The 24,685-nt window shown below is 38.5% G+C and overlaps 2 protein-coding genes across 5 annotated transcripts; one reads left to right on the forward strand and one right to left on the reverse strand.

The window, feature by feature from the left end:
• Window positions 1–59: 59 nt before the first annotated feature.
• On the forward strand, window positions 60–7,070 carry LOC109065081 (UAP56-interacting factor-like). Of its 3 annotated transcripts, none has more exons than XM_042769975.1 (10): window positions 60–238; window positions 664–795; window positions 1,093–1,238; window positions 1,284–1,412; window positions 1,511–1,632; window positions 4,797–4,869; window positions 5,575–5,630; window positions 5,879–5,953; window positions 6,218–6,344; window positions 6,465–7,070. In XM_042769975.1, exons 1-10 carry the CDS (start codon window positions 166–168, stop codon window positions 6,567–6,569), a joined length of 1,038 nt encoding a protein of 345 aa, XP_042625909.1. In that variant the 5' UTR covers window positions 60–165; the 3' UTR covers window positions 6,570–7,070. The 3 variants fall into 3 exon arrangements, with proteins under 3 accessions (XP_042625909.1, XP_042625916.1, XP_042625902.1); XM_042769982.1 differs by having other exon boundaries at window positions 1,329–1,412; XM_042769968.1 differs by having other exon boundaries at window positions 1,093–1,412.
• Window positions 7,071–7,834: 764 nt separating this feature from the next.
• Window positions 7,835–24,454, reverse strand: LOC109065104 (TSC22 domain family protein 2). Of its 2 annotated transcripts, XM_042769940.1 has the most exons (4): window positions 22,345–24,454; window positions 14,026–14,100; window positions 11,114–11,165; window positions 7,835–9,284 (listed from the first exon to the last, which is right to left on the reverse strand). In XM_042769940.1, exons 1-4 carry the CDS (start codon window positions 23,901–23,903, stop codon window positions 9,009–9,011), a joined length of 1,962 nt encoding a protein of 653 aa, XP_042625874.1. In that variant the 5' UTR covers window positions 23,904–24,454; the 3' UTR covers window positions 7,835–9,008. The 2 variants fall into 2 exon arrangements, with proteins under 2 accessions (XP_042625874.1, XP_042625879.1); XM_042769945.1 differs by lacking the exon at window positions 14,026–14,100 and having other exon boundaries at window positions 22,345–24,451.
• Window positions 24,455–24,685: the final 231 nt, after the last annotated feature.

Raw genomic sequence — 24,685 nt, forward strand, 5'->3', positions numbered from 1 at the left:
TCCTTTCTTGAAACTACATTTCTCAAGAGCCTCAGCGCGAAGTGCGTAAATGTGCGCATGCGCAGACGGAAGCTGTCTCAGCTGGTTTGCTAGAGTTGTCTTGTTCGCTTCGTGTAGGGAGCTTATCCTTTGCTTCTTCATTTCTAACACATCTCGAACTGCAGAATGAGTAAATCTAGTTTTAAATCGGTTGGCGGTGGAAGTACAGATGGACTCGATAAGGTTGACATGTCTTTAGGTAACGCCACAGATAAAACTAGCCGGATGTGTGTAACGTTAGCTGATTAGCATTCTGTCATTTTACATGTTATTTGTAATAGTTTGATTCGATTTAAACACTGCGACAGTCGCTTTGTATCGTAATATAATATATGCATCACCATTATTGGTGTTTTATTGATTGGTAAACGCATTTAAAGTGATATCTTGACTGCGTTTCCTGAGTATTACGTTTACGTTAGTTAAGCAGAATGTTAATGAATGTGCTTTCAATTAACATTTCAGAAGTTTTATTGAATTAAATTTCATTTATCATAATTGTTTTCTGTTTGATGTGCTTAATGCTATTTTTTGTGTGTGTGTTTAATTGAACTACCCAGCACTTTGTGTGATGTGACCTGTATAGTTTGATTTGATCAGATTTATTGCATTCATATTTTACAGATGATATTATCCGGCTGAATAAAAAGCAGAATCAATTCCAGGCCAAGAAGTCACAGCACAGACTCCCGGTGAAAGGTCGCTTCACCCAAGGGAAGAAAACTGGGCCAAGAGCCGGAGTGCCACCTAAAAGAGGTAAAAATGTTATGTTTTCTTCTTTTTGTCACATTAATTTTGTGCAGAGCCCATCTAAGTTGAAGTTTCCCCCTTTTAATAAGTTGGTGTTTTCACAAAATACATATTGACCAACAGCCACAATAAAATTGGATGGGTTAAATGCAGAGCACAAATTCCAAGTATGGGACATCATACATGGCCACATGTCACTTCACAATAAATTCACAGTTTTATTTTGAATTCAGTGTTTCATTGTATGCAGATCAGCATTGTCTTATGAGTTTCTGTGACTGGTTTTGTTTTGGCCTTCTGTAGGAGGTGTCGTGAGCAAAAGCTTCACCCGAAACCGCAAGCTTCCTCCCACAGTGGCCAGACGTCGTGGGCAGGGGGTCATCACTGGTTTAGCTGCGAGAAGAAATGCTGCCCTGCTTAAAGGGATCAGTCCACTGAACCGACCCGCCCAGAACCGACCCGCCCAGAACCGACCCCCTCAGAACAGACCCGCACAGAACCGACCCCCTCAGAACCGACCCGCCCAGAACCGACCCCCTCAGAACAGACCCGCACAGAACCGACCCGCTCAGATCAGACCCGCTCAGAACAGACTGATGCCCAGCGGTGCAGCTATGAACCAGGTGTGGAAACTAATCTTGCATAGAAGGGCGATTATGATACTTGTGAACAAATTCAGGTGTAGTTTTTTTTTTTATATGCATGCTATCACTTGTCTCAGAGGTCTCAGCCATTTGTCCAGCGACGTCAGATGCAGATCCAGAGGAGACCAAACAGACAGATGGACTCTCAGAAACCCCAGGGCTCAGTTTCTTACAGACCCTTTCGGCTTCGCAGAAAATGGTATGATTACTTTTTTGTTGTGTTATCTGAGATAAATTGAGAGTGGCTGCTATGTGCAGTGCCTTATGAAAGTACACATGAAAAAACCTGTGCGAATTGGGGCTGGTCCGAATACCATTTTTTGAGCGTTGAAGCTTTGGAAGTAATCAACACTGAATATTCAAAGCTTCGGAGAGAGAGAGGTCTGAACATATTCTTCTCTCTAACACCGTGTCTACACTGGATGCGGTGCGCGGCTGATAAAATACCCACAGTAAACTGCTGCTGAGTTTTATTTATGATGTACTGACACAAATTTTAAATGATTTTCAGCGGTCGCTTTGTCGCGTCCAGTGTAGACAGACTTTAGCTGTTGCGGCGCGGCACAACACGACATATATCGCGTCCAGTATAAACATGGTGTAATAAAGGCAGGAATCTCTGCGTGTATGTCCGTCTGTTTGCATTATTATGTCGAGAACCGTTCATCCAATCGACTTCACGCGTGGCGGGTGTGTTGCTGCGGACCCAAAGGAGTGCAGTGTCGCATTTTGGTGCAATATGGACACGCAGCATGTTCAGAATTAATAAACTTTTAATAAACTACAGAACAGCGTGAGCCAGAAGCGGCGCACCTCACGCGGGCAGAGCTTATATGCTCCGAGAATAGACACTGCACTAGTGATACAAAACTCACAGGTCTGTTAAAGGGATACTCCATTCCAAAATGAAAATTTTGTCATTAATCACTTACCCCCATGTCGTTCCAAACCTGTAAAAGCTCAGTTCGTCTTCAGAACACAATTTAAGATATTTTGGATGAAAACCGGGAGGCCTGTGACTGTCCCATAGACTGCCAAATAAATAACAGTGTCAAGGTCCAGGAAAGTATGAAAGTTGTGGTCAGAATACTCCATCTGCCATCAGACGTGTAATCTGGGTTATATGAAGCGACGGGAACACTTTTTGTAAGTGAAGAAAACAAAAATAATGCCTTTATTCAACAATTCCTTTGTCAACGGTCTCCTCTGTGTCTCTCCATATCTGCGTATTATTTTATGTGTCATCAGACGTGCAATCTGGGTTATATGAATTTAAAATCAAAGCTTAATACACGTAGAAACAGCGGAGATATGGAGAGACACAGAGGAGACCGTTGATAAAGGAATTGTTGAATAAAGGCATTATTTTTGTTTTCTTCGCTTACAAAAAGTGTTCCCGTCGCTTCATATAACCCAGATTGCACGTCTGATGGCAGATGGAGAATTCTGACCACAACTTTCATACCTTTTCTGGACCTTGACACTGTTATTTACTTGGCAGTCTATGGGACAGTCACAGGCCTCCCGGTTGTCATCCAAAATATCTTAAATTGTGGTTTGGCATGGAGTATCCCTTTAAGAGCAATACTTTTATTATAGACATTATTATTAGGCTGGGCTACAGTAGGTTTTTTTTTTTTTTTTTTTTTTTTTTTTTTTTTTTTATGACTGCCATTTTCACAAGTGTTTTCCAAGCAAATTTAGTGCACATTTTATCGTGTGTAAAATTACTGATTAACATGCCGGATAAAAGCAGTTCTTTTTTTTTTTTTTTTACTCCCAACAATATACTATAGGGATGCTACTTACAGAACTTGATGTATTGTTGTGGTAGGCCAGTTTCAAATTGCATATTTGGCACACTGCCTTTGTCTTGTCCTCACTCGATTTAAAGTGCTGCCACACAGCTGAGGTCTTGGCATTTTTGTCTTCTCTTGGCTCACTCAAGGGGCCTAGTGGTTAGAGAGATTGACTCCTAACCCTAAGGTTGTGGGTTCGAGTCTCGGGCCGGCAATACCACGACTGAGTTGCCCTTGAGCAAGGCACCGAACCCCCAACTGCTCCCTGGGCGCCGCAGCATAAATGGGTGCCCACTGCTCCGGGTGTGTGTTCACGGTGTGTGTGTGTTCACTGCTGTGTGTGTGTACTTTGGATGGGTTAAATGAAGAGCACGAATTCTGAGTATGGGTCACCATACTTGGCTGTATGTCACGTCACTTTCACTTTTTTTTCTCTCATGGGCGATTCATATTCAAGGGCGAATGAGAACCGTTTCGTGGGGGATGCCAGGTGTTCAAAAAAAAAAAAGAAAAGAATAATATTCGAATCTCTAAATTGAAAATCAAATGCCAACTCACCGAACGAATATTCACTTAAACGTATATTCTGGTCCAGCCCTAGAGCGAATCGACATCTGTGGCAGGTCGTATATCATTTTTTGAGGTTTTTGTTTCCTGTGTGCCTTTTTGTCCATCTTTCGCAAAGAATGGAGCAGTGTTGAGTGTTTTGATAGTATTTTGGGTGCTGTCATATCGCTACACCATACAATTTGCAGAAACTATCCTTGCAAAGTTGGAATTGCTCCACTTTATAGAAACAGACACCGGCATTGTAGGCTACTGGTTCAGGAAACAGTCCTCATCCTCCATATAATGCGCAGCACACATCTGTTTATTTGGGTTGAACTGTTCTGGAACAGTGTTGAAATACAACTTAACCACTGATTTCTAGTCATGTCCTCTTTTGGAAAACCAAACAAAGTAGTTTCACTTTCACAACGAAACACACAAAGTCTCCACAACACGGCGGTGGCCGCAACAGAGAGAATAAAATTTATGCCTTCTTTCTTTGCGTGAATATTTGGGCGGTGTTATGCAAATCTTCCCACATAGTGATGTAGAGATGTGGGGGCGTGTTAGAACGAGCCGTTTCAGGTAGATGTGGTTAACAAAGAATATCTCTTTGGATTTGAGACTTTAGTCTTTGCAACTTTACAGATCTTCTTTAAGCACCAAGAACTTGTAACACTCCAAAGAGAAAGAAAACATTTAAATCACATCATATGACCCCTTTAATCAGAGTATTGTCTTAATCGTGTTAATATTGGATTATTGTTGTCCATGTAAATAAATAGTTATGAAATAGGAAATGATACTTTTTTCCCCTCAGGATTCTTTGATAAAGAGAAAGTTAAAAAGAACAGCATTTATTTGAAATAGAAATCTTTTGCAACATTATAAATGGTGACAATGGATTGGTGACATCATGATGACACAATTTCTTTTTTTTATTTGTTTGTATTTTTTTTTTTAAGTTGTCCCTTTGCAAAATGTTTGCCTTTTGTTGATCATCTGTTCTCTACAGGAATGCTCCGACTGCTCCGCAAACACAGAGAGAAGCACGGCAGGCCACCTTTCTCTTCAGAAGAGGACTCAAAGTAAGAAGCTGATGAACTTCCTGTCTAGACTCCACAGGAGCACAGGCTGCGTTCCACTTCACTTTCAGACATGCACTCGTGAACTTCCCTAAGCACTTACCCTCGGGGGAATCCCTGCAGCCTTCCACTTCATCAAGTGGATGAGGGAAGTTTACATGGACATCCCCTCGATTTAGACTGAGGGAGCGAGTCTGCTTCATGCACACTTCAGGCCACTCTATAGACCACAGTGCAACACGACTATGACGTCATCACAGATCTTGTTTAATTTATCCCCACTCCAAACAACTCTATAATATCTAAAGGATTTTTTTTTTATACATTTATAACAGCCCAAGCATATCTACAGTATGTACATATAGAATGCTGCACCCAACAAGAGGGAAAATGTAAACAATAAACCAACTCTACAGCAGATTCATAGTGATCCAGTTCAGCCCATTCCAAGGGTTCTGCCAGTAGTGGGCTCTCATGCAACGTAATCAATGACATACATCCGAGTAAATGAGGAGGAGTCAAGTTGTTTATGTATTTATTTATTTTATTTTATTTACTTAAATCAGTGACATTACTGACTCCATGTTCATATGAAAATAGTTTAAATGCTACTTATACTTGAAATGTTATCAATTGAAATTTAAGCCAAGTAAAATATGAGTGGCTTCCTGTCTATTAATATTTCACTTTGTTTTTGTTTTTTAATAGATTCATGCACAAGTTCAGAAGACAAGTTTTGCTCAGCCCACACAGAGAACTCGCTCGTAAGTAAACACCAATCTTGAAGTTTTCCCTTTTTTTTTTTGTTCCCTTTTTTTTTTTTTTTGAGTGATTTGAGTTAAATTACTACACTACCATTCAAAAGTTTGGGATCATAAAGATACAAAAAAATCGAAATTAATACTTTTATTCAGCAAGAATCCATTAAGTCTTGTGTATGCCATTTTTGAGCAGTAGTGTACTGTAGATGTACTGTAAGTTTGTTACGGAGTTCTCTCCTCTCTTCCACCAGGTGGCGCACTCCTACAAACAACAGCGGCATCCTCACCGTGTCAATAGACAACCCCACAGCTAGAACACAGCCTGAGTATGATTACGTTTGATTTGCACAGTTTCATAATACATACAATGGCTGCCATTCAGATATTTTAATTTGTAATGGTTTTTGTTTGAAATAATACTTCAGATAAGATGCATGTTCTCTCTAACAAGCTCCACGTATTTGAAAGCATGCTCCACATCCGTTTGTGTCTGTCTTGTCATTTTAGTTTAGTTTGAGACTCTTTCTAGTGTGTTGTGAATGTGAGTTTGGGAACACTGAGCTAGTGATGTTTTCTTTTGGCCCGTACAGGCCGGCTCAGTCCTGGTCCCTGCACCCCGTGACTCCAGCACGCTCCTCACCTCCTCAAGAGGAGCCGGAGAGGAAACCCCCTAAAGGTGTCGCCCTGCAGTTTGATATCAACAGTGTTGGCAAACAGGTAGGACATATCAGTTGTATTTATGCTTGAGTCAGTGAAATGGTGTTTATTAGGATTCACTATTTTATGGTGTCCTTCTTACACGTTGGCCATCTTCACTGTTGTTCTTTTCTACATCAGACGGGCATGACCCTCAACGAGCGGTTCCGCATCCTGAAGGACCAGCGTGTGGCGGCAGCAGCACAGCAGAGCAGCAAAGGAGGCCGATTCGTCACTGTGGCCTAGAGCTGAACTCTGAGACACTGATCACGTGTTCTTCTGTTCCTGATCACACACTCAACAACAGTCCTACAGGACCGAACAGGGACCTGAGCTGAACTAACACAGTTCACGACTCATATCGAGTAGCCCTAATGGAGGAGACTTCCTCAGAACGTGGATATGCTGGTTTTCTGGAAAAGGACTTGGAAGTGACTGATTTTCTGTTTATTAGGTTCTTTTTCTAAAAAGCTGCCATTCTGTCCTCACAAAGCAAGCATTGGCTGTTGTGCCTGAGTTTCAGTTACGTTGTGTCGTCTCCTGAGCCGCCCTTGATATGTGACGCCGTCCTGTTTTTTTTTATATATGCCTAAAGCAGTTGCAGCTAAATGAGTTGAAACATTCCTGGATCGACTTTGTTTTTCATGAAACGGTTCTTCATGAAACACAACATTCTTTTTGTAAGCAAAAAAAAAAATGTTTTAAGATGTTTTATATCATTTCAATTAAAAAAAATACATTGTGCAACAAATGTCTTTTTTGATACCCACATCTTTTAGTGGCAAATATATATACATGACAATTTTAAAGGCATTCTTTTTAACAGCCAATCTGTACTTTATGCATAAATTCATTGCAACATTTAAAACTATTTGAGGTTCATCTCTATTTAGTTAAAGTCTATTTAGTGGGAAAAATACAACTACATTACAAATAGTGTAACAGAGGTGAAATATTACTTATTTGCATTTAAATTTAGTTTTTGACTAAATGGGATGGAAGAAAAATGTGTATAGAATTCCAGATGTAAAATCAATATATAACACTACATGTATTCTTTGTAAGAGCCAGTCTTAAAAAAATTATTTTATGTCCCTTATGCCTAACTGAAATGCATATTTAATTTTAATAGTGGTTCATCTCTTAGTCTTTTGTATCGAGTTCTATACAAAATATAAAGTACAACCTCATAAATCTGGTATGATGGCTAAAAACTTGTATTTATAACCATTTTATCCTTTAATTTAAGTTAACTCTTCTCAATTAATCGGGGTCTTTTTTGTGCCTGAAATTGTGTATGTTGTGGTCTTAGGTATGTTTATGAACCGTACGTGTCCGCAGCCACACATCAAGGTAGATCTGTCTTGTTTCCTGGGGAAGTCACTGCCTACGACGAAATCATGTGAGACTTAAAGTGTGAAAATAATCATCATGGTGCATAAAGCAGAAACAAGAGCATCGCAGACAATTTCACACCCCGTTTCTAGTGTGATACAAATAGTCCAGAGCGGTTTTGTAATTTGAATATTGCATTTATTTAAATACATTAAAATTTGCAATGTAACAAAACTATTGGCATATGAAATACAAACACCATTTAAATGAACGAAACATGGCTCACTTCATTATCTGTGGCTAGTGCGTCACACACTAGTCTGTTTTATCTCCTCACCATCGCCTCCAGATCTCCTTCCCCTGCCGACACTATTCACAGACTACTTACAATATGAGTGCCCAATACAAATGAGGTAAGAAAGTGGTCTGACTGTTACAGATCATGCAGAACATGCCTAAAAGCAACAAAAAAAAGTTTGCCGTGAGGAAAAATTAAAAAATTGTACATAAGAGTGTGCATAACGAAAGAGCGAGAGAAAAAGGAATTACACAGCTTTGCATCTTTGGTTACAAAGTAGGTTGAACAACTTCACAGTTTTTTTTCTTTTAAATCCCCTTCCCGACCCCAAAAACATATGAGACATCAGGGTAGCGGGCAGGAGAATATGGCAACTGACTTCTTTTTCCAACATACTACTAGCAACAGAACTGAAGCATTCTTCATCGGGGTAGACCATTGAGGATTCAGTTTAGATCTTCGCCCACAAACCTGTACAAACTTGTTACGCTCTTTATCTTTACACTATACAAAATGTACATTCAGACCAGGTTCACATTCGTAATCCACAGAGAAACGTCGCTGTTAGTGTTTACACTCCACCCACTGCTACTCTTGCATTGATGATTGATATAGTAAGACTGCTGCTTGATTTGATGACCAATTGCTGTCGGATCGAAAGGTTCTGTAGACATCGTTCCTCTCTGAAAATAGCAGCCCTATAATAAATAATAAAGAGTACAACTGAACAGACTGGTGAGTCGAAATCACATGAAGTGCGGTGGCTCTGAAAATAGACTCTGAAAACTGCGACGCTAAAAAATACACCCTTTTCATGGCTGGATTCTCTTTATTAAAAAAATAACTCTCTTCACAAACTCTCCACCTCATCTGGGGGGGGAAGGGGCCAAACGGAACCCAAAGCAAGACCGCAGTCCGCAGGAATGCTAGCGTGTTGTGCCCGAGCAGAAAACGCCTCTCCTTGCAGTCATCCTTGCGTCGATGGCGGACAGCATGCGCGCTCAGCGGAGTTTCCTGCTGTTGTGATGATACATGCGTCGTTCGCACAGGCTTCAGGCGGAGGTGACGTTGGGCTGCGGTTGTCGTGGCAGGGAGTCCATGTTCTTGTCGACGTCCAGCTGAAGGTAAGGCTGAGCTTGGCCCGGGACGGGAGCGTTGGAGTTGGATTGGACAGTGAGCTGAGAGAGCTGCTCGTTGTTGGCCAGGGATTTGAGCACTGCGTTCTCTCGCTCCAGCACAGAGTTTCTCTCACAGAGCTCCTTGATTTGCTCCTTCAACACCTCCACCTCCTCCCGCACAGCGTACATCAGATGGCTTTTCACTAAATCCTGCGTGACGGTGACAACACATGACAACATTTCAGAAAACAGTACAAACTGGTACCAATTCAACATTTGTCTATTGCACTGCCCTGCATCTCCAGGGTTCCCAAACCTTGATTAACTTCAAATTCAAGGACCTTTCAAGGACTTTCCAGGTCCAATACCCTCAAATTCAAGGACTTGATGTGGGGACACATTTCAACAGAGCAAAGTTACATCGTGTTATCTTGTAAGATACATTGTTACTGTTTTAATGTGTCAAACACAACTATGCAATAATTTTTGCATTTATTTTTGGCCATATGACAGATATCTGATATTCTACTTGTTGTATTTCTGTTTTGCATAAAACTGAAGAATATTCTGTACATCCTATACTGTATTCTAAAATGATCTGAAATAAACTTTTGCATGGATTTGTGAAACACAGAGGTACCATCCTAGTAGTTTTGTGCGTGCATGAACGCCATGTAGGGTGACCATATTTTAGTTTTCCAAAAAGAGGTCAGTGGGTGCGGGAGGGGCGGGGGGCTGGGGTGTGGTTGGTTGGTGATTAAAGTAGTGCCCAAAGTAGTGCAATGACCATATCCCAAATATCAAAACTGAAAATGTTATTTCCATTCCTAAAATACATATTTTACAGTCACTGTTATGCATATTGATCATAAACACAGCTAAAAAGCTTCCTACCAGTGGCCCTCCTTCACAAAACGTAACATCTAGCACAGTTTTATCACAGGCAGAATGCAAAAGGTTTCAATACAAGCCTTTTAGTCAAATGCAACATTTCAAACCTTTAACCCACGGGGGAAAATCAACCCATGAACAGTTTAAAGGTACAAAACCAAAACAAATTGCGGACTTGGCAACCCTGCATTCAACACGAGCTGCAGGAGTGAGATTTGACTGATCACGGGTTGAGGAGAGAGAGAGATGGCCGATAGAGATTTAAATACTCTGTAATGATAGCGGCTCCCTGATGCGCGAAAATTATGCAATATTAGAATAATTGCGGGAGCGGGCGGGATTGTACCATAGAATGTATAAAAAAGATGTATTTCATGGCATTTTGCATTTCAACAACCATTTGTAGGGTGAAGTTGTCTTGTCTTGTATCAGCAGAGATTCCTGTCCTCCTCTGAGATGACTCTGCCAGATTACAACTATGTGTTCAATTCTCAGACAATCTTCACATGTATGAATTATTTTGAAGACAATATTTTATGCCTAATCCTGATTTTTAAGGTTAGAAGAAAATGCAAACACGAGTCAAATATTTTCTGATACATTTGTGTTTTACTGCAGATTTTGTGAAAAAAGCTAATGTCTTGTGTTTATGTAAAGTTCTTTGACATTAATTGTATTTGAACATTTTTCAACTTTTTTTGCAGATTGTAAGGTAAATTACACATTTACATATATTTTTGTCATTAAAACTTTTTAAACATGACAGCATGTTATTTTGATAAGTGCATTAAAGTTGATGTGTAATTTGAAAAATCTTATGGAAAGTTTTTAGTGATATTTTTGAATTTCAATGCATAGTCAAATCAGAATATGTTTGCTTTTTGCAAATCAGCAGAATTTTGCAGGGCTGTGTTAAAAACTTTTAAAAAAAAAACAAATGTGAAACTTATAAAAAAAATTATATATATATATATATAGATATATATATATATAAGTTATATATATACACACATTATACACACACACACACACACACACACACTTTTTTTTTTTGTATATTTACAGTGTATATTTTTTTTATATATTTTAAGATTTGAAAAATGTGAAGATTTTTTATTTTTCAAAATAATATTAAAAAACAAACTTACCATTGCTTGCTCTATTTTATTATCAATGGCAACCACACTTGCTCCAGAGGCACTGCAATTGGGGGGCAAAAAAAGAGAGAGACAGAGTTATGCAAAACATTGGTTGCTTACAAATACGTCATAATCATTTCACAGAAGTTTAAAACCTGCACATTGCTTCTTTCTCCAAAGTTTGTTTTTGGAACTGTATTGTTAGCGAGCCTTCAGCCAGCTGTAGTTTAGGCTACAAGTAGGCACAGGTACCAAAACCTGGTAATGAGACTAGTGGCTAAATTATTATAGTAGCCTGCACTGTATAGATAAGCTCCGACATTATCAATTCTGTTTCTGTACCGGAGAATTTCTCTTTTCCACTGTCTCCGACATTTGGATATGATTGCCGTATTTCTCCCTCTAGCGGCAGTCGCACAGAACTTTCAAACGGGTCTTATCACCGGCTTATCACCATGGCAACATGTACGTTTTTAAAGGGATACTCCACCCCAAAATAAAATTTTTGTCATTAATCACTTACACCCATATCGTTCCAAACCCGTAAAAGCTAGTCTTCGGAACACAATTTAAGATATTTACGATAAAAACCGGGAGGCGTGTGACTGTCCCATAGACTGCCAAATAAATAACAGTGTCAAGGTCCAGAAAAGGTATGAAAGTCATCGTCAGAATACTCCATCTGCCATCAGGCTGATACAGAAGAGCATACAGTGATATGGAGAGACACAGAGGAGACCGTTGATAAAGGAATTATTGAATAAAGTCTTTATTTTTGTTTTCTTCGCTTACAAAAAGTGTTCCCGTCGCTTCATATAACCCAGATTACAGTTCTGATGACAGATGGAGTATTCTGACGATGACTTTCAGACCTTTTCTGGACCTTGACACTGTTATTTACTTGGCAGTCTATGAGACAGTCTCAAGCCTCCCGGTTTTCATCCAAAATATCTTAAATTGTGTTCTGAAGACGAACAGAGCTTTTACGGGTTTGGAACGACATGGGGGTAAGTGATTAATGACACAATTTACATTTTGGGGCGGAGTATCCCTTTAATGAATATAATGAATGTATGAATCTATCCACACAAAACAAATGACCCCCCCAAATAAAAACACAGTAGTTTAATCGATGTACATAATTTAATAATTATAAAATAAATATCATAAACCGCGATTTGCTGCTGGGTGTTACTGTGCCTAGCATTACTATTGTTTATGTGAGTTTACACATTTTTGTTTTCAGAAACTTGATAAATGCTGCCGAGGGAACAAAGTTTGTTACTGACTTCAGCACATCATAAATCGGCCATCGGCTGCCCTGATTCTCACTGGCCAGAGAAAAACCCATATCAGTCCACCTCTAATAATAAAAAAATATTTCTTGACCAGCAACATATTAGAATGATTTCTGAAGGATAGTGTGGCACTGAAGACTGGAGTAACGATGCCGAAAATTCAGGGGAAATTACAATTTAAAATATATTAAAATAGAAAAGTTCTTTTAAACCATGATATTTTACTACAGTAAATATTACTGTATTTCACCATCAATAAATACAGCTTTGGTGAGTAGAAGTCTCTTTTAAAAAAAAGAGAAGTAATTGACCCCAAATTTCAATATTTACCAGAGTTAAAGGTAACTAGACCTGAGAGTATAATTTGTCTCCTCCATAATTTTCTACATATTTGTACACATTTTTGCATATGTGCTGTTTTTCTGAACCCAGTTGTTATTTTTTTATATGTGGTGTTTTTCTTAAAATGGTTGTTCCAGAATTTGAGAGTTTATGTTGTTTTCAATTGATTTTACTTGCTTAGGAGACATTCTGTAATTTTCAATAATAAAAGGTCAACTTAAGAGGAAATGCATTTAGTACAAAATCACACTGACACAATTTGGGAGACCAAACTGCTCTCCAAGTTGTACTAATGTTAACTTTCACAAGCCTATCAACATACACATGCATACGCAACTGCTGAAGAATTACAGTCTTATAAAGGTCAAGAAAAGTTAAAAAGTGACAAAAAAGCCACTTAAATAAGAAGAGGTGTTTCAGGCTGCACAGACGTGTACAAAGAGTGTTTGTGCTCTTCAATATCCACACAGAAGCAGCAGCACACATCTCATCTCATCCTCTCTGATGCCGTGAAGGCAAAGTACTTACTGACAGGATTTTTTTTTGAGGATGGTTGTTTTTTATGAAGAAGTATTTTGTTGGGGTTGTTTGTTCGGACGATTTTTTTGATGTATTGCTAGATAATTATAGAAGACAGCAGTGGTTGCTGGTGGGAACCTCAAGCAAAGGTCTTTAAAGGCAGGCTTTTCCATACAAACATAGCACCACTTGGATTACTTATTCCAGTCTTTAAAAACAAGATACTGTGAGGTGAGAACATAAGGTTAGTCAAGAAACCAAGCTGATTCGGAAGCACTTTATTTTACAGTCCTGTACATATTTATTATAGCAATAACAATAACTAGACTAACCCTCATCCTTCCCCTAAACCTAACCTTAACCCATGCAGTTACTTTATACAATCCAGTACTTTCTTGGGTAAGTACATGTGCTGTAAAATAAAGTGTAATCCTTATAGGAAAAATGAATGGATAAAATATTTCAGGAACAAACTCTGCTGAATAAGTGAGTTGGCATGGTGACACTCTGCTGTATAAAAGCCTTGCAGCTCAACACTCCCCTATTAATTGCATTAGTGAAAAAGCAACTTTTTTGAAACATGATTCATCGCATGTAGCCCACATTTAAAAATACTGCAATTTGCATACGAGCACTGTACGTTATGTTTGTGCTAAGCTCCACTGCAAAAAGCCCCGTTTAAGCCTCACAGCCATGCCTGGCCCATGCAGCACACTTCAACCATCATTTGCCTTCACACCAGGGACCGTCCCATTACTGTACCTATCACAGGTCATCTTTGAGTCCTTCAGCCTACTGCCGGACTGGAAGGCTTGGAAGAAAGCTGTGGAGGGATTCCTGCACTCCATCCAGCGGAAAGAGAGAAATAGAAAAGGTTGAATGGGTTATGTGAGGAAATGGAAAGAGAGGGCAAATGAGGGGATCTGTTTATTTTTTTTTTTTGTATTAGTATGTGGTGTTTAAAACCACAAGAAGAACAGTTGAGATAAGCTGGCCAATATAGAAGACATTCACTATATATTTTCAATGATTTCGCTGATGCAAATCAGGCAACATGGTTGTTGAGTTGTTTTAGGCTTTCCGATTTTGTGGACATTATTTTTATGTTTCCGCGTCAGAATGAGATTGCATCTCATTAAATATGTTTATACACTACTGTTCAAAAGCTGATTTTTTTTTCATGTTTTTGAAAGAGGTTTTAATGCTCACCAAAGCTGAATTTAAAAATTACAGTAAAAACGGTAATATTGTGAGATATTATAATTTTAAATCTTTTTTAATGTATTGTAAAATGTAATTTAATCCTGTGATGCAAAGCAAAATTTTCAGCATCATTACTCCAGTCTTCAGTGTCACATGATCTTCAGAAATCATTCTAATATGTTGATTAGAACCACGTTTAATTAAAATAGAACTCTATCATTATACATTTTAATCAATTTAATGCATCGCTGATCAATAAAATACTAATAATATATATATATCTTATATAATATATATATATATAATATATTATATATATATATTATATATATATATATATATATAATTATATATATATATACTGACCCCAAACCTTTGGATGGTGGTTTATATTACTAGATTTTATCTTTTACTTTAATCACACTATGCATTTAAAAAAAAAAACCTACAATGCTCAAAGTTCCCCTTTAAAGCTATTTTCAAACAAACACAAAGCTATATATCAAATCAAAAGCCTAAAAGTACAGGGATACAGATCATTCTTATCTATATTGCCTAGTCATAGATAAAAAACAAACATCTCACTGACACTTAAAGATATGAATTATGTCTAAAGATTGGTCAATAGCAAAAAGCTGAAGAATCGCTCAAGTTCTTGTGATAGAGGAAGGGACCACAGGCAGTTACCATTACCTCAACATACCAGGACCTTTCCTTAAAGGAAAAGGACAGAATGTACTATATTGGGATGGAGGCAGGAGCAGAACCTCCTCTCCTCTCTATATAGGAATGGGAGGGGAGGGGACAGGAGTGGATTTTCCACATGTGTGAATATCTGGACTCTGAGCAAACAGCTTTTCCTAGAATCCGTGGAACACTGGCTGCTCTCTGGTGGGGGCCGAGACCCCACAAGCACACGCTTGCAAAGGGCTCTTTTCCTTCTTACCATGCATGAAACCTCACGGGGACAGCAGATTATATCTGGATCCAATAAACATCAGAATCATTGTTTTAAAAAGCATTCGACAGCTACGTGTTGAGACAAATATGCACTTTCTGCAGACTCCAAATGTATGGATAATGTTACACATGAGCTAGCTGGCTAGAACTCTTAAAACCATGAGCCAATGAAAACATACTATCAAAATAAGGGAACCAGGTTAGGGTAACCATAACAGTGGGTTTGCGGCAAATATTATTATTTTATCACTGAGGTCATGTTTATAACTCTGAAGCGGATCAAAGCTAATTGATTTGTCATAAGAACATGGTCTGAACTAGAATAAAGATAATTTGGTTAACTCAGTGGGGATCATTATGGTAACAACCAAAACAAGTCTTTTGAAAATTCTGCTTAAAGGGACGGTCTCAACGCAAAGGCTATTTTTGATAGATACCCAATTCGTTAATTATACTGCAATATACTAAAGCACTTCCTGTTTTTACATGTATGTAAAGTTATGCATACAGTGCATGGGATTATAAATACAATTCATATAACACCGAAAAGTTAGGGATGTGCCAATCTGATACTCAGTGTCTGTCTGATACAAATCTTTCTGTTGGTTTGGGTATCAGTCAGACGGGACAGATCCAAATCTGATACTGTGCCTGATGGTTGTTACTGTTAAGTAGGGCTGCACAATATCTCGAAATATGCAATATGGCTTAGTGCAATTTTAAAATTGTGCAGGCTGCAATTGAATTAAATGAGTATACGCTTTACTGGCTTTAAAGTGAAGCGCTGCATTTACATACATGCACTTCATGACAGTGTTTCAGTGTCTGAGTCGAGACCTTGTGAGACACTGATATCATGGGCTGCACGCCTGTAAATGAACACTCTGAACATGGCAGCGCATTTTATTTTGATTTACTGTTTGAAAATGAATAAATTAAGATGTAAATAATAATACTGTAATTTTACAGTAAAATATTTTATTTTTTATTTTAAAGTATTATTACAATGTATCATTTTGTTTATTTTATAAAAATCACAAAAATTATTATTATTTTTATAGTAATTTAATCGGTAAAAAACAGTGTGAATTTGGCCCATCAAAACACAAGATTTCCGAAACACTACAAAATAGATTTTTTTTTTACTTTAATAGAGTAAAAATTACTTAAAAAAAAAAAAAATTTAAAAAAAAAAAAACTTTTCAGTGCAGAGGAACTCCCAAACAAACACACCTCACTAACTCTAGAATGATTCGATCTTTCCTGTATAATCTTTCCAATATATATACCATAGCATATAAATACTAAATATCACACCTAGCAGGAAACAACAATATTGTGCAGCACATACTGTCAGTTTTTTCCAATATTGTGCAGCCATACTGTTAAAGTAGGGCCCTAAGAAATCAGTTTTATTTTGTCCCAAATTAAGTTTTTAGGGCCCTATTAAATCCGTTACATTTTTCCTAAATCCTGTTTTATTTTTTTCCAAATTTCGTTTTAATTTTTCTGGATTTTTTTTTTCTTGTTTTAATTTTTCTCGACTAGTTTTTAATAGTTTAATTAAATTGTATTAATCAAAAAGCAGGTCTAATTAATTAAAATTATTAAAATGTATACATTTAAACATCAAATTATTAAAAGTTTAACAAAAATTACATGTTTTGTTTGGTTTGTGTTGTTTTTTTTTTTTTTTCTATACTTTTTTTTTGTTGTTAAATTATTTTTTTTTTTATTTTTTATTATTTTAATGCATAAAACAACTTAATTTATTAATTCTTTTCTAAAAGTAGCCTTAATATTTTTTTCCCTCAGAAATTCTATTGTATATTTAATTTTTTCTGGTTATCAAATGAAGGCATAAAACATTCTTTCATTTATCTTTTAATTTTTTGGCAAACAAAGGGGATTTACTATTAAAATTAAAACATGGAAGAAATGTTGTGTGATTATTCCTTAAAAATAATGTTTGTTTCATTTTAGTAGTAGTAGGCTATGTATATTCTCCTGAAAATAGTAATAGGCACAATGTCTTCAAATCAAACCGGACTTTTATTTTGATGGGTTGCCGTGAATACCTTTACAGTTCTGTGTATGTGATATGACAGTTTTACTCAAATCAAATGGTCAAATGCTCATGAAGTGACTCTCAGAGCAGTTCTGGGAATGATGTATTTATGTCCTCCTCGTGTAGCGAGACGGCAGATGCAGTAAACATCGCGAGTGTCACACACTTCACGATAGATGCATCCGAAAATCTAGGCATCTGTCTTATTAGGCAATGACTTTGCAGGCAGCATTTGCGCACGAAGGTATCTCACGCAACTGATTTCGGACAGGCTTCTGAGGCAGCATAACGTTTTAATGAACGAGTTTTGGTGATAACTTAGCGAATATTTAATTACTATAATGCTGATTTCTCGCCAGAAATAACATCAAGCGCAAAAATTTGGTCAGAATCATACATTTACACAACTTTCAAACGTCATCTTTTTTTTATTAACTATCATGGAATGGAACACACAGGATTGTGGGATATCAAAGACAGAATCCAAGGATACATCCAAGTTCATTTAATATATAACTGAGGGTTGCAGTATTGGTATCTGTAGCGGATGGGAAAATGAAGAAGTGGAATTGATCACTCAAAATTTGCATGAGCTGTGTATTTTTTATGCTTAGTGTATTGTGACGTCAGCTTAGCAACAAACTCTATCGGAATCAACTAGTGCACTTCACATTAGGACTGCTATTTGTATGATAGATGGGGCTCCTGTCTACGCAGAGCGATCCAAATCAGTCACTTATGAGTGTGAAATAAATTCCCTGCTTAAAAATGTAGTGTGGCTGCCCCTTACACAACACGAAAGAAATAGCTCTTATTCTTAAGACAAAACTGAGATCGGAAAGATCATGACAACACAGAACTCTACAAGAACAAAGGCCTACAGAAGTTCCCCCACAGGAAGTACCTGAAAAGTGTGTGTACTGCTTTACCGCCAGCGTTATTACCTGGGACGGAGGTGTTGAGAAGCTTTTTTTAAAAGAAAGAGTGAATGCTTGCCTAATACTAAGAGCTTTTAGGTATGAGAGCAATGAGAGGCATTAGAGAGAGAGAGAGAGACAAATTGGGTGAGAAGATTCATTCTGACCTGCGCTGGTGTTGAGAGACTGACACATGAATCAGTGTATGACACTTACATACGACTAGTAAAACAATTGTTTTAATCAACAAATAAATCTAAGCTAGTCCTGAAAGTCCTGAAGGTAATGTTAGCTTAAGGCTTTAACTTTCTTCATACTCTATAGGGCAGTCTTGCATAACTGGTGATCTGTCAGGGGATGTTATATGCCAGCATGAGAATACATCATCATTTCTCAAAGAAGGGCAGAAACAGAAGCGGTTACACATTCTTACCAGCAGATGGGGCAAAATCTGACCTCATGTTGCACAATGAGCTAATTCATCTAAAACCCTTTTCAGATCTTAGACTCATAATCCTAAGACTTAGAATGTTTGTTAAAAATAATATGGTATGGGGTAATTTTTTTATTTTATGTTACTTTGCAGGACTTGGACCTGGCCTTTGTTGTGAATGACAGTGTGATGCAATCAGTGTTTTATTAGTTGAGCTAATTGAGTTTATTTCACGCAACAAGTCGGTCATATTTCATTTTTTAATATTAATTATAGGCATCATAATGGAATTATAAAAATAATAATAGTTAAATACCATTCAAGATGTTTTGCATTTATGTCCAACCATTAAGATGTTTGCATGTGACATTTTAATGGATATTAAGTATGTTTCTTCCATTCTCATTACCAAATCACAATGTTAAAAAAAATTATAAAATAAAAAAACTACAGTAATTTTTTTTATTTGTAGCACAGTTATATTATTGCATCACGGCATAGCGGCAATCTCATAATAATGGGAATTAAAAAATGTAATTTATTTCTGTGATCAAAGCTGAATTTTCAGCATCATTATTCCAGTCTTCAGTCACATGACACATTAGAAATCATTAGAATATAAAAAAAACATTTATAAATCAATCTTTTGATCAATTTAATGTTTGCTTGCTGAATAATATTTTTCATTTAATTATTGACCACAAACATTTGAACACTAGTGCGATTTTTATTTATATTTTATTTTTTGATTTTAAAAAACTTAATGACGTTTAAACTCTTGAACAATATTTAAATTAATATTAATTTATAATTAAATATTATATATATATATATATATATATATATATATATATAATATATATATATATATATATAATATTTTATTGTATATGTATGTATATATATAAAATAACACACACACACACACACATGTATATATATATATATTATATATATATATATATATATATATATATAGATATATATATATTATATTATAAAGAACTCTTGAACAATATTTAAATTAATATTAATTTATTTAATTAAAATATATAAAAAAAAAATTAGTCATGTTTATTAATGAGTTGTAAACAACTATACAAATAAATATATCTGCATTGTGAATGTAAATAAATAAAGCAACAACAGCGGCTGCTAGGTCAACAATTTTTAAATACTTTCATGGGACTTGTGGGGGAACAAAGGCAGATGCATGGCATATTTCAGTAATTCCTGAACAGGAATGCTGTCTTGACTCTTGAGGAAATCACTCAACATGTTATCTGAACGACCAGGAACGCTCATGCCCCTATACATAAAGACACATAACCTGAAAACTATGTCTTTAGAGTCATAAATGGGGAATGATGGCTGTCTCAGTCTTTTGAAAGAGCAATAAAGAACAAAATAAATGGGAAAAAAAAAAAATTTTAACCACGTAGTGGAGCAACCTTATCTCTAGAAGTAAAAGATAGGGGAAGGTCTACTGTTTGCTACGTGACAGGCCTTCACTATCACGGCCCCCCTTTCATATCAGCTACAGAAGGTGTCACCAGTGACAAGCGTCTCACCCCGGGCCGGGCGACTGAGTGGCACGTAGGCGGAATCGCTCTGAGATCCAGGCCTCGAGTTTATGACCACCTCCTGCTCAGTCTGTACTTTGACTAGCACCAAGCTAAAGCCACAGAGTGATCTGAAGCACTCCACAGTTCACCATTTCCTCTCGAACATGGCAACAAGTTGATATATTGTGTACAACTTGCAACGCTGGAACCGAAAATCGAGCATCTAAGAGGAAGCCAAGCAGCGACACTTCTCAACTGAAACTGTGTCACCAGATATGCACATGTCGCTTTTCAATTCTGAAAGCATTTTATAGTTACGGTCTTTTCTGGCATTCTTGTAACATCCGGAAACAAATAAGAAACATTTTAGTTTGCATGCTTGTTTTAAGGGTTCTGACAGATTGTCATAGTACTACATAATAACCTCACTGCACGTTATGTCTTATACACTACTTCTCAGAAATGTGGGGTCAGTAATATTTATTTACTTTATATTTTTGAAGAAATAATTTTTCAGCAAGGATGCATTAAATCGATCAAAATTAACAAAGACATTTACAATGTTACAATGTTTCAAATCAAATTTCTACTTTTTATTCATCAAAGAATCATGAAAAATGTATCGCAGTGTATCACAATGTATCTACTATGAGAGGTCAGTTTTCAGGATTAATAATAATAATATGAAATGTTTCTTGATCAGCATATTAGAATGATTTCTGAAGGATCATGTGACTGAAGACTGGAGTAACATTTGTGTACGCTGAAAATTCAGCTTTAAATCACAGAAATAAATTACATTTTAAAATTATATTTAAATAGAAAACAGTTATTTTAAATTGTAAAAATATATCAATTAAATATAAAATAATTTCACAATATTACTGTATTTTTGATCAAATAAATGCAGCCTTGGTGAGCAGAAGAGACTTTTTCAAGAACATTTAAAAAAAACTTCAGACCCCAAACATTTTGAACAGTAGTATATATTGAACTAAATAACTGACTTCATTACCAATAAATAAAAATCCTACGTGACTAATCAATTTTTGTGGAAAATTTGACAAGTGCATCACAAGACGTGGTCCCTCACCAATCAAAAGGTCTGGACACACTACATTAAATATGTTTTTGGATTCACATTTGTGTATTTCATATTATTTGAATAGCATGAAGCTGGTTAAGAAAATGAACAAAGCTGGAAACCACATTATGAGGTTTAGTGTCTTTAACATTTCTATTCATTAAATGACTCTCATAATTCCATTGTTTCAATGGCTTTACTTATACTAAAATGTAAAAAACAGTAAAAAATAAAGAGTAAAAATATGTGGGTGTGTCCAAACATTTGACTGGTCATGAAATAGCAAGAAATGTCATGACCCTAATGAGAACAACCAAACATCCATCACATGTCACTGTATTCCTCACAAAACAACCACAGCAGGCATGCACACAGAACACAGTGTGGAAAATTACCAAGATGAAGCAGTACATGACTATTAAACCACTGAAGCTTATAGCATGATTTAAAATCCATGCTACATTTCTGTTCATCTACATTTGTTGACACCTCTTCCATTAAATATTCCAATCAATAAAAACAATCCTTGAACTCTTAACTGAGCCTGTGTATGCGCTTTTGGAACTAAACTAAATCAAGACAAAAGAAGAGCAGGGTTCCCATTCCATGATTACAGGTAAATGAATTAACTTGTAGGGATGACACTCACACGGACCAGATTCTAGTTAATTAAATATCGAGTGTACCTCAAAAAAATCCACTATGGAATAATTTCAATGAGTTTTCTATGCCTGGAAACCCGTATTAAAACTCCTTGACATTTCCAGGTCTTGACCTCGGGAACCCTGCATGAGAGTGAAAGTTCAGGCAATCAAATCCCTTAAATCATTCAGAACATCAGTGGACCTCACCTGTCCTCCTCCCCATCAATGGAAATGGGTATGCCGAAAAAACTGTTGACAGCCGGGTTGGCCAGCTGCAAGCCTTGTGTGATGAAGGGCTTCATCATGTCTTTACTGTGAACCTGCGCAGACGCATCAGACATCCTCCGACTCTCGTCCGTCTGACTGAAGACGCTTCCCGCGGCCGTCCCATTGCGGGGAACCTGGGACGCCTGGCTGTGTGCGGAGGTATTGGGCGCTGTAGCAGATCCCGGCACAGCAGTGAGCACGCTTGAGGCCGGGACGCCAGCCACTGCGGCAGTCACCGGTGCTACGGGCAAGCTCTGAGTGCTTTGCGGAGTTGTCGATAAACCATGCATTACTCCTGAGGCTTGGTACTGTGCCACCGTTTGCTGCTGAATGGACGCCACAGGGACGATGCTGCTCACCAGCCCCGCCGCAGGATGCGGCACCAGATTTGGGATCGGCTGGCTCCCTAAGGGAACACCTCCAGGGACTCCAGACATTTCTACTGTACCCAGGACTTGCACTCCTCCTGTGGCCGCGGTCGGAACGGGGGCCGACCCCTGAGTGACGGCTTGCCCGACGGAAAGGCTCACCCCGGGGAGGGTCTGGGTGACCGTAATCGGCATGTTACGCTGGCTGTACTCAGGCTGACTTGTTGATTGGTGCGTAATAGGCTGGGGTTGATAAAGCAGCGGCTGCACTTGAGGAGGAGGGACGCTGGGAGATTTCTGAAGGTGGGTGCCAGGGTGTCCTCCATCGTGGAGACTGTGAGGGACAGCGACATGAGAGCTGCCCGGCACCTGCTGCTGAGCAGACGGAGGAACTGGCTTATTACTAAAGGACTCAGGTGATCCAGACCCTGAGGTGACCTGCTGCAGGGCCACACTGAAGCTGTGCGTGTGCAGTTCTGGATTCTGCGGCGGGCCGGTGAAAGACGACCCGTCGGAACTTACATCAGGCGCCGCCTGAGCCATTACAGACCCGACGGTAGCCCCGAGCCCACTGTCCCTATCCGCTCCGGGCTCATTCACACTGGTGTGCCTGATACTATCCACAGTCCTGCTCATCACAGAGCCCTCGGGGTCTTTCTCGTAATACTCCATACAGGTCCACCGGCCCCTCCTGAAGGGCTCTCCGGAGCCGTGGTCGAGCTTAATGACCCTAAAGCGAGAAGTGCAGCTGGTTACGGTCGTGGCGCTTGATGCACTGATGACTTGCGCGGGCTGAGTCATCCCCGGCGCTTGAGTACTCGAGGCCTGGACGCCCTGGTGACCCAGGGTGCGTGGGCTAAACCCGCCGTTCAGAGGGGTGGAAGCGGGCAACTGGCCCTCTGCTTCACCCACATTATTCAAAGTCTCCTCCGAGGAGCTCCTGTCACATATCTCAGCCCCATAGTCAGTCCGGGACATGTCAAATATCTCGGAGGACACGTCCTCTGTCCGGGACTCATCCGGGTCATCCAGGCTCTCGGTGTCGTCGGTCGCGTTGTTGGCCGCGACTTGAGCCTGAGTCACGCTCGTGATCTGAAAGCAGCTCTTCTTCTTAGCAGGCATCTTAGACATGCTTAACAGCTTTTTATGACACCGAGACCCCTTAAAGACGCTGCTGACTTCACAAAACAGCAAATTGTTGCGGCACCGGACCCCAAATTTCAGAGTTTTCCGCGACGGTCGTGCGCTATCCGTCTTCCTCTTCCCTCCTGTTGCATTTTCGGCGCGTGAACAGCGGACGAACACAATCTCCGCGAGCGGCGTGCGCGAGATGACGTGTCGGTTATTCGTTTATCCTCGTTTGCTGGTGATCGGAGCTCGGTGAGGCCGCTGTCGTAGATTCGGCTGCGTTCACTCCCCCTGCTGCCGCTCACTTCTCTACCTACAGATGAGTATCAAACACATCCTGACCGAGCGCTGCGAAACACCGCCTCACACGTCACTCACGACACCCGGCGACAAGAATCGGGCGTACTAACAAAACAACCACGAAAACGGTCTGACATCAAAGTTTACAGCCAACTAACTCGCAGACTTCGGTAACAGAAAATCTAAAAAATTTCACCTCCCGACAAGATGGCTATATAAATTCGCGATGCATGCTGGGAAACGAGCGCAACAGGCATGTCGCGTAAAAAGGATGGTGAATACGGCTTATTACGTTCAAACTAGTGCAGTGGCGTAAGTTCATTGACTCTTTTGTTTCAACATACTTTCCACGTCAAAAATTTTTTATTCACTTTTAAAGTAAATACTAGTCAGAGTAAGTTTATTTCCGAAAACCTGTTTCAGTGTTGTCTACAAAAAAATAAAAAACATTTAAAGGTTTCCACTATTTTTGTCCACATAAAAAA

Source organism: Cyprinus carpio, chromosome A2 (genome assembly GCF_018340385.1).
Source record: "Cyprinus carpio isolate SPL01 chromosome A2, ASM1834038v1, whole genome shotgun sequence".
Classification (NCBI taxonomy): Eukaryota; Metazoa; Chordata; class Actinopteri; order Cypriniformes; family Cyprinidae; genus Cyprinus; species Cyprinus carpio.